The sequence below is a fragment of the Osmia bicornis genome, chromosome 10, assembly GCF_907164935.1.
Source record: "Osmia bicornis bicornis chromosome 10, iOsmBic2.1, whole genome shotgun sequence".
In the NCBI taxonomy this organism is placed as follows: Eukaryota; Metazoa; Arthropoda; class Insecta; order Hymenoptera; family Megachilidae; genus Osmia; species Osmia bicornis.
The window spans coordinates 33,067-41,689 of record NC_060225.1 but is presented as its reverse complement, the minus strand read 5'-3'; the positions used below and the strand labels follow the sequence as shown (position 1 = coordinate 41,689).

The following is an 8,623-nucleotide window of genomic DNA, read 5'->3' as shown; positions in this document are numbered from 1 at the left end:
TCGAGCCGGATAGTAAGGAAATAAAGGAAGTGCAGTGCCGCATAAAAACAATTAAATCAGTGTGGTGAACATTAAAATCGCGAAAGTGCAAAAATTTAAGCCGGATTAAATCGGCAGAACAAAGGATTTTGCACGTGTCGTTCGAACTCAACCGACATCGCGACCTCCGCCGATAAACATCGGAGGACGTTCACGCGCTTCGTTCCGCGAAAACAGTGACGTGTTCGTTAAAGTTCACCTTGCGGTTAAAGTACGTTTATTTTTCAAAATCGTAATATAACAATATCATGGATCCGTTAATCCGTGAAAACAAAGTGCACGCACGTTTAATAAGTAATGCACTCAGCAATTTTAAAAAACTGGGGAAGGCTAATCACACCCCTGCTGTGATTCGCGGACGTCTCTCTTTGCTGAAGGACTACTGGAACAAATTCCAAGCCACGCACATCCAGATTGAGGTTGCTGCAACTGAGGAGGAGACCAGGACAAATTCCTACTTCTCCGAGGACATCTTCGGCAATACGGAAGCGGCCTTCCTCTCTGCCCTCGACGCTCTGACGGCAGCTTTACCTGCGGACAACGAAGCAGCAAGTAACCCTTGTAACATAAGCTCCGTTTCTTGTCATCGCGAATCCGCGCCGTCTGTCAAACTCCCACGCATTGAATTGCCTAAATTCTCCGCGGATTATACAGAGTGGGAAAACTTTAGAGATCTCTTTCACGCGTTAGTGGGTTCAAATGAGTCGTTGTCCGACGTGCAAAAGTTGCACTATTTAAAAGCAAGTTTGACCGGTGCAGCGTCTCTTTTGTTAAAAAATGTTTCCACTTCCGCGGCGAATTACGAAGCTGCGTGGAGGTTGTTGACAGACAGATACGCGAACGAACGCGCGCTCATAAATGCTCATTTAAAAATGTTATTCGACTCACCCCCGATCGGATCTGCCGTTTTAAACGATCTAAGAAGCTTACGTGATAGATCTCGCGCCGCTTTAACGGCATTAAAGAATTTATCGCGTCCGGTCGAATACTGGGACGATGTGCTCATTTTTCATTTTGTCCGTAAGCTGGATAAAGAGTCCCATCGGGAGTGGGAGATGCGTATGGGCGAAGACGAGTTGTATCCATCCCTCGCTGATTGGGATGCGTTTATAAATGTACGTATTCGCACCTTAGAATCGTTGGCGTCTTCGCGCGGTGAAGAAAACAGCTCCTGTAAAGGTAAAACAGGGCCAATTAAAACGGTTAAAGCTCATTTAAATACGTCTGAAACGCAATGTATTGCGTGCGGATCTGATCACGCGTTGTTCCGATGTGACGTGTTTCGCGGACAATCAGTCGAGCAGCGTTTGTCTCTCGCGCGCGAACACCGGCATTGTTTCAATTGTTTGCAAAAGGGTCATTTTCCGGCGGCCTGCTCTAGCAAACGTCGTTGTTCTATCTGCAAGTGGCGGCACCACACCCTCTTGCATTCTGAACGTAACCCCGCGATAAATCAAACGGGGAATAAAAGTCGCGAATCGACTAATAACGCGGCATCACAAAGAATTCAAATTTCGAGCACGGCAACGCACACCGATGATAACACGGATGACACTTCAGTGTCAGAGCCGGTAAACACGCATTGCGGTTCCGCGTGTCGCGAAAACAGAGTTGTTCTCGCTACTGCGTGGGTCAAAGTCGGCACTCCTGGAGGTCGACACGCTATAATTCGCGCGTTAATCGATCCCGGTTCGCAAGGTACCTTTATTCGCGAATCGGTTACTCACGCGTTACGCGCTCCTCGCCAACACGCACACGCATCCGTTACGGGTATCGGAGCCGGCACAACGGCAACAGTACGATCGTCCGCAAATATATTATTGCAGCCGTGCCAGGGTAAAGGGCCTGTGATTCCTTTACGCGCGTTTATACTTAAAAAACTGACGAATTACCGTACTAAGTCGGTGTGTCAGTCCGACAAATGGACGCATTTACGCGATCTCGAGTGGGCCGACCCACTCTCTAACAATGATGCTCCCATCGAACTTATTATCGGGGCAGATTATTACGGCGCGATTCTACTCGAAGGGCTTCGTAAAGGCTCTCGAACCGAACCGGTCGCGCAAAATACGATTTTTGGATGGGTGTTGACTGGTCCCATTCCGTCTACTGATTCCCAAGCAGTGCAAGTGCATGTGCACTACGGCGACGGTAACGCCGAAATTAACGACACTTTAAAAAAGTTTTGGGAGGTAGAAGCGCCTCCGCTCGTTACTTTTCTCTCCGAAGCAGATAAAAAATGCGAGGAGCATTTTCGCAGCACTCACTCGCGTCAACCAGATGGTAGATACACGGCGAGATTGCCCTTCAAATCAGAACCGCCCATTGATATCGGGTCTTCTAGAAATTTCGCGGTCGCTTATTTTTACAAATTAGAGAAACGACTTGCCCGTGATCCGGAACAAGCCTCTGCGTACCACGCGTTTCTCGAAGAGTATTTGAAGTTGGGAAACATGCGGGAGGTCAGTGAATCAGAAACGACTTCCAAGCAAACCGTGTATCTTTCACATCACCCGGTCATTCGGCAAGAGAGTAGCACGACGCGCTTGAGAGTGGTTTTCAACGCCTCTATGCCTACGTCAAACGGGTCTACATTAAATGATCATTTACTGGTCGGGCCTAAATTGCAAGCCGATATTACGGCAATTATTTTGCGCTGGCGTACGCATCGGTTTGTTTTCGCGGCCGATATCGCGAAAATGTTTCGTCAGATTTGGATCGATGCTCGGGACACCGCGTATCAAAGGATCGTCTGGCGACCGAACTCAGATGAAGCGCTCAAAACTTACGAGTTACTTACCGTCACTTATGGTACGGCGCCAGCTCCCTTTCTCGCTAATCGCGTAATTAAGCAGCTCGCTTTGGACGAAGGAACTAATTTCCCGTTGGCTGTCCCAATCTTAAATGACTGCATTTACGTGGACGATGCACTTTTCGGGGCGGATGATCGCGTACTGGCGCTCCAATTACGTCAGCAGGTGACGGAACTGCTGCAAAACGGGGGTTTCCATTTAAGAAAATGGGCAAGTAATTGTCCACAACTATTAACAGGCATTCCTGATGATGAACACGAGCTGGCCGCTAGCCGCTCATTTCAGGATTCTGAAGGGTTAAAAATGCTTGGCCTTCTTTGGCAACCTAACACGGACGAATTCCGGTTTAAATTAAAAATCGATCTCGCGAATACGGCTAATCCGACTAAGCGAGTCATTCTATCTACCGTAGCGAAAATTTTCGATCCATTGGGTTGGATCGCTCCAGTTGTAATCGTAGCCAAGATTTTTATTCAAAAGCTATGGGTGGCCAAGCTTGATTGGGACGACCCGTTACCACTGGAGTTGACCAAACAATGGCGCGAATATGCAACGGAATTTAACGCATTACCGAACGTTTTCATACCGCGATGGGTCGGGATCGGTAATGATTCCCTGCATTACGAAATTCACGGCTTTGCAGATGCCTCTCAAGACGCGTATGCAGCCGTAATTTATTTACGCGTAACCAACGTCGCGAATGAGACCACGGTACATATATTGCTTTCTAAGACTAAAGTAGCTCCATTGAAGCCACTCACAATTCCGCGTCTCGAGCTATGCGCTTGCCTAATAATGACGCGTTTGATCGAACACGTGCAAGTTACATTAAAACTTAATAATTGCACGGTGTACTGCTGGACCGATTCCACAGTATCACTCGCGTGGATAAATAAGCAACCGAGCGAACTAAAAACATTTACTGCGCATCGGGTCGCAGAAATTCAAAATCGCGTGCCTAACGCTATTTGGCGACACGTACCTTCGGGTCATAATCCCGCTGACTGCGCCTCTCGTGGTCTATCGGTGTCACAGCTGCTTCAACATACCCTTTGGTGGCACGGCCCTTCCTGGCTTATACAAGCTCCTAATGAGTGGCCAGAAAGTAAGCCTACGGTCCCGAAGGAAGCTGAAGCAGAAGTTAAAATTAATATCAGCATGTTACACGTTCAATCGGAGACGGAATGGGATCTGCCAATGCGCACATCTTCATGGCGAAAACTTTTACGCATCACCGCGTACGTTTTCCGATTTACCTCGCGAAATAAAGGGAATCGCTATTCAGACACGGTTATTACCGCGGCTGAGATCCTCGCGGCGCGTAAATTCTGGATCACGTACGTCCAGACTCGGCATTATCGACGGGAAATAGCGGCTATGCTTAAGGGCGAATCCCTGTTAAAAGCTAGCCCGTTACTTCGGCTTAATCCGTTTCTTGGCGAAGATGGTACTGTCCGTGTTGGCGGGCGGTTGCGCAACTCAGAACTTCCGCAACGCTTTCCGATAATATTACCGGTGCATCGAATCACCGAACTCATCATCGCTGATTGTCACGAGAACACGTTACATGGGGGCACGCAGTTAATGTTAAATGTTTTACGGCAAACGTTTTGGATCGTCAACGCGCGACGGCTAGTTAAAGGCCACATTCACAAATGCGTCACGTGCGTGCGTTGGCGGGCGGTCACCGCAAGTCAACAAATGAGCGACTTACCTGCGGTGAGAGTCACTCCATCTCGAGCGTTCGTCCATTGCGGCCTGGATTACGCAGGACCGTTCTCTGCTCTCGCGTATCGTGGACGTGGGCAAAGGGCGCAAAAGGTTTACATCGCTCTTTTTGTTTGTTTGGCGACTCGCGCTATCCACCTCGAATTGGTGCGCGACTACTCCACTTCAGCGTTTCTAGCAGCATTTGAACGCTTCACGTCTCGCCGCGGATTGCCTACGAATTTATATAGCGATAATGGGACTAATTTCCAAGGCGCTAATAAAGAATTAATGAACGCATTTAAACAAGTAACGGCAGACACTCACCTTCGTTCGCGTTTAGCTGCCGATTATATCACGTGGCACTTTATTCCGCCGGCAGCTCCTCATTTTGGAGGAATCTGGGAGGCAGGGGTCAAAAGCGTTAAGACCCATCTGCGACGCATGCTCGGCGATCGTACGCCTACTTGCGAGGAACTAATTACGCTCCTCTGCCGCATCGAGGCATGTTTAAATTCACGCCCTTTGGCTCCTTTAAACGATGACCTCGAGTCATGTGAGGCCCTCACTCCAGGTCACTTTCTCGTGGGCGCAGCATTAAAATCTGTTCCGGTGCCATCAGTACTGGAAATTAACGAGAATCGCTTATCGAGATGGCAACTCGTTCAACAGCTCACGGAAAAGTTCTGGAAAGCATGGGCTAACGATTACTTACACACATTACAGGCGCGATCGAAGTGGTGTAGTCGCGTCCCCAACCTCAAAATCGGGGACTTAGTTCTACTCAAGAGCTCGACGCTTCCCCCGGCGAAATGGGAACTAGGTCGGGTGACCGAATGTCATCCTGGTAAAGACGGCCTCATTCGTGTAGTCACCGTAAAGACTGCACATTCGCAATATGTACGTCCGATCGCTAGGTTATGTAAGTTACCGATTAGCCATTAAGATTTATTAATTTACTTATAATATATTATTTTTCTATTTTCTATTTTCTACGTTAATTATATGTATTAATTTCTTATTATCTTAAATGTAAGATGGTATATAAAACACTTACCTGGATAGAAACTACGCAGCAAGGTACGACGCATCAATGAAATGTGCTCGTTACTACGTTCTATTCACTGGCATTGTAATGACGTCATCTGTCGCGGTCGCACGACACCGCGAGGCGGGCGGTTTGTTCGGGATTAAGCGCGCGCCAATTTAAATTAGGCAAAGTTATGCCAAACGCCGAAAAAACCTTCGGCGTTGTTAGCGCGCTCACGATTATAAAAACCGCGACGCGGCGACGATCGTCCTACTCGTTCGCTATTCACCAACGAAAGAAAGTCATTCCAAAGTATTCAGAACACGCGACTAATTCGCTCAACGTACTTCGACTGAAAGTACATTTTGTATAAACCAGTTTTGCCTTTACTAATTAAAGGCCACGGAGTGTAAAGTGACTCAACACTCCTTTCTTTGCTTATTAAATTATATTACGTATATTCAAAGTGTCGATAAACATTATTAAACTCCTTCCTTCCTTACTGAAACTAACGGTATTTTGCCCAGAGGAAAAATTTATTCTCTGCGCGCAACAGTTTTCGACGTAAACAAAAACGACGATGTGATTATTAATGGGGTGAAGTACAGAGGAACAACTGGTTTGTACGAATTACTATTCATGAGAATGCCTGATGACACCTTGTTCAACGATGCTGATTTACACAAATACGCGGAAATATTAAAGTCGTCGAACGCTCATAGACGCAGCCATATCTCGTCGGGGCTTGTGAAAAGTAACAAGGGTTACAAGTATAAATATATCATTGCAAAATTGCTTAAGAACGAGCGGCGTGGAGGTAATCTGATACCGTTCGATATGGTGGCTAACGATAACGCGGTGGACTACGTGCACTGGAATGACCCAAACGAGCTCGTCGATAGATTACGTCTTCTCGTATCCTCGAAATCCGCAGGACATACGGGGCATGACAACAAGATCGTTTCTATAATCGAAGAACTTCGAGAAGCTGGGTTGATTATAAATTGATGCGTTCGTAAAGCATGATGTTAGTTTACAAACATGAAGAAGGTGAAGAGCAATCATATCAGGAGCGAGAAGCTACAGCTGGTCAACGAGTTGCACGCGCCGGCGAGACGTAACTTTAGACGTAGACGAGTCATTGTACGGGGTTACGATGATCTCTGGCAAGCGGATCTCGTAGAGATGCGACAATATGCGCGAATCAACAATGGCCACAATTACATACTCACCGTCATCGATGTCTTATCTAAATACGCTTGGGCCGTAGCAGTGAAAGCGAAAAATGGAAAAAACGTTACGGATGCATTTTTAAACGTTTTGAATGATGGAAGAAAACCAAAAAATCTTCAAACGGATAAGGGAAAGGAATTTTATAATGCAGAATTCCGAAATCTTATGAAAGAATACGATATAAATCATTACTCTACGCACAGTGTAATGAAAGCATCGATAATAGAACGTTGGAATAGGACGTTGAAAAACGAAATGTGGAAAAAGTTCACGCTTAATGGAAGCTATGCGTGGACAACCGTCTTACCGACGCTGGTCTTAGATTATAACAATATAAGGCATCGTACGATTAGAATGCGTCCCATCGACGTGACACCGGAACACGCGGACAAACTTTTATCGTCCGTATATTCTAACATAAAGATTGCAGCTCCGGCCAAGTACAAGGTCGGTGATCACGTGCGAGTTAGTAAATACAAAACCTTATTCGCAAAGGGTTATACACCGAATTGGACAACTGAAATTTTCACAATTATTAAAATTCAACGAACAAATCCTGTAACGTATCTCTTGCAAGATATGCAAAAACAACCGTTGGTTGGCGGGTTCTACGAATATGAGCTACAAAAAGTAAAAAATCACGATGTATACTTAGTGGAGAAGGTTCTACAACGAAGGGGAAATAAAGTTTTCGTCAAATGGTTGGGGTTTGATTCTACGCACAATTCATGGATAGGAGCGAACAATATTTTATAATCTATATTTAAAAATGTTTGTAATTATACAGATTATATGAATAAATAATTTTTCGGCTTTATTTTGTGTTTACTTTTATTACAGGGGAATGCTATTTTATAAATGAAGGGAGATTGGTCTAAGAATAAATTATATTGATAATTTTGAATACTTTTTAATACAATAAATGTAATACATAATACATAATACAATAATACAATTCGCTGGGAGGTGGAGGCTATAACAGACAAAATAAAACCCGCATTAGGTAAAATCTAATAAATTAAAAACATAAACGGACGGGCAACTCACATCAATCTCCTCCAACCGGCATCGGATTGCATTTATTGACCACTTAAATTTTCCGTGTATGGTAAACGTGGTGATACACATCAATATCTCCCCAAATAGGGCCCTCATCTATTTCCTCTCCAAACAGCGCCCTCAAATCGAATAAACCTTCATGATTCGGATTCCAACCTTCGGCCCACATTAACATCTGGCTGAACCGATGGTCTGCTCGCTTCCGGCGCACTTCGATGAATCTTTTTATTGGCACTAATCCTAACCTTTCAGCTTTTAACAAACAACTAGTTAAAATAAAATTAACACACCAAGCCAAGTAATCGTTAAAGACTACTTACAATACTGTTCAATAAGTGCCCTAAAGGCAAGTAGTTCAAGTCGTGGAACGGTAGCCATCGTAAACTGATTAATGCGAAATGAATAGCGGACTGAATAGCGGATAATGAAAACTCATCGGTTTATAAAGCACCGAGAAAATATCCCCTCCAATCTTAATACATCCAAACACTAGACTTTCAGCATCTCGCGAAATTGCAAATTTGCAAGAACTCCGAGTCGGGCACCTCTCTCTCTCTCATGAAATTGCACGGTTCGCAAAAACTTGAACATTGCAAAGAATAACGATTGAATAATTTTATTTTCATATCGCATTAACGGTTTTGCAATTTTATTTTCATATTACATTAATGAAGTAGGGGGGAAGGGCAAATCGCAATATGACATAGCCTATGTCCATCTTAAAAGAATAATCAGTCCAATA

At 45.0% G+C, this 8,623-nt stretch overlaps 1 protein-coding gene across 1 annotated transcript; it reads left to right on the top strand.

Annotated features, from left to right (window-relative positions):
• The first annotated feature begins 287 nt into the window (after window positions 1-287).
• LOC114881798 lies at window positions 288-5,504 on the top strand. The gene is made up of 2 exons (XM_046287453.1): window positions 288-1,218; window positions 2,041-5,504. Exons 1-2 carry the CDS (start codon window positions 288-290, stop codon window positions 5,502-5,504), a joined length of 4,395 nt encoding a protein of 1,464 aa, XP_046143409.1.
• Window positions 5,505-8,623: the final 3,119 nt, after the last annotated feature.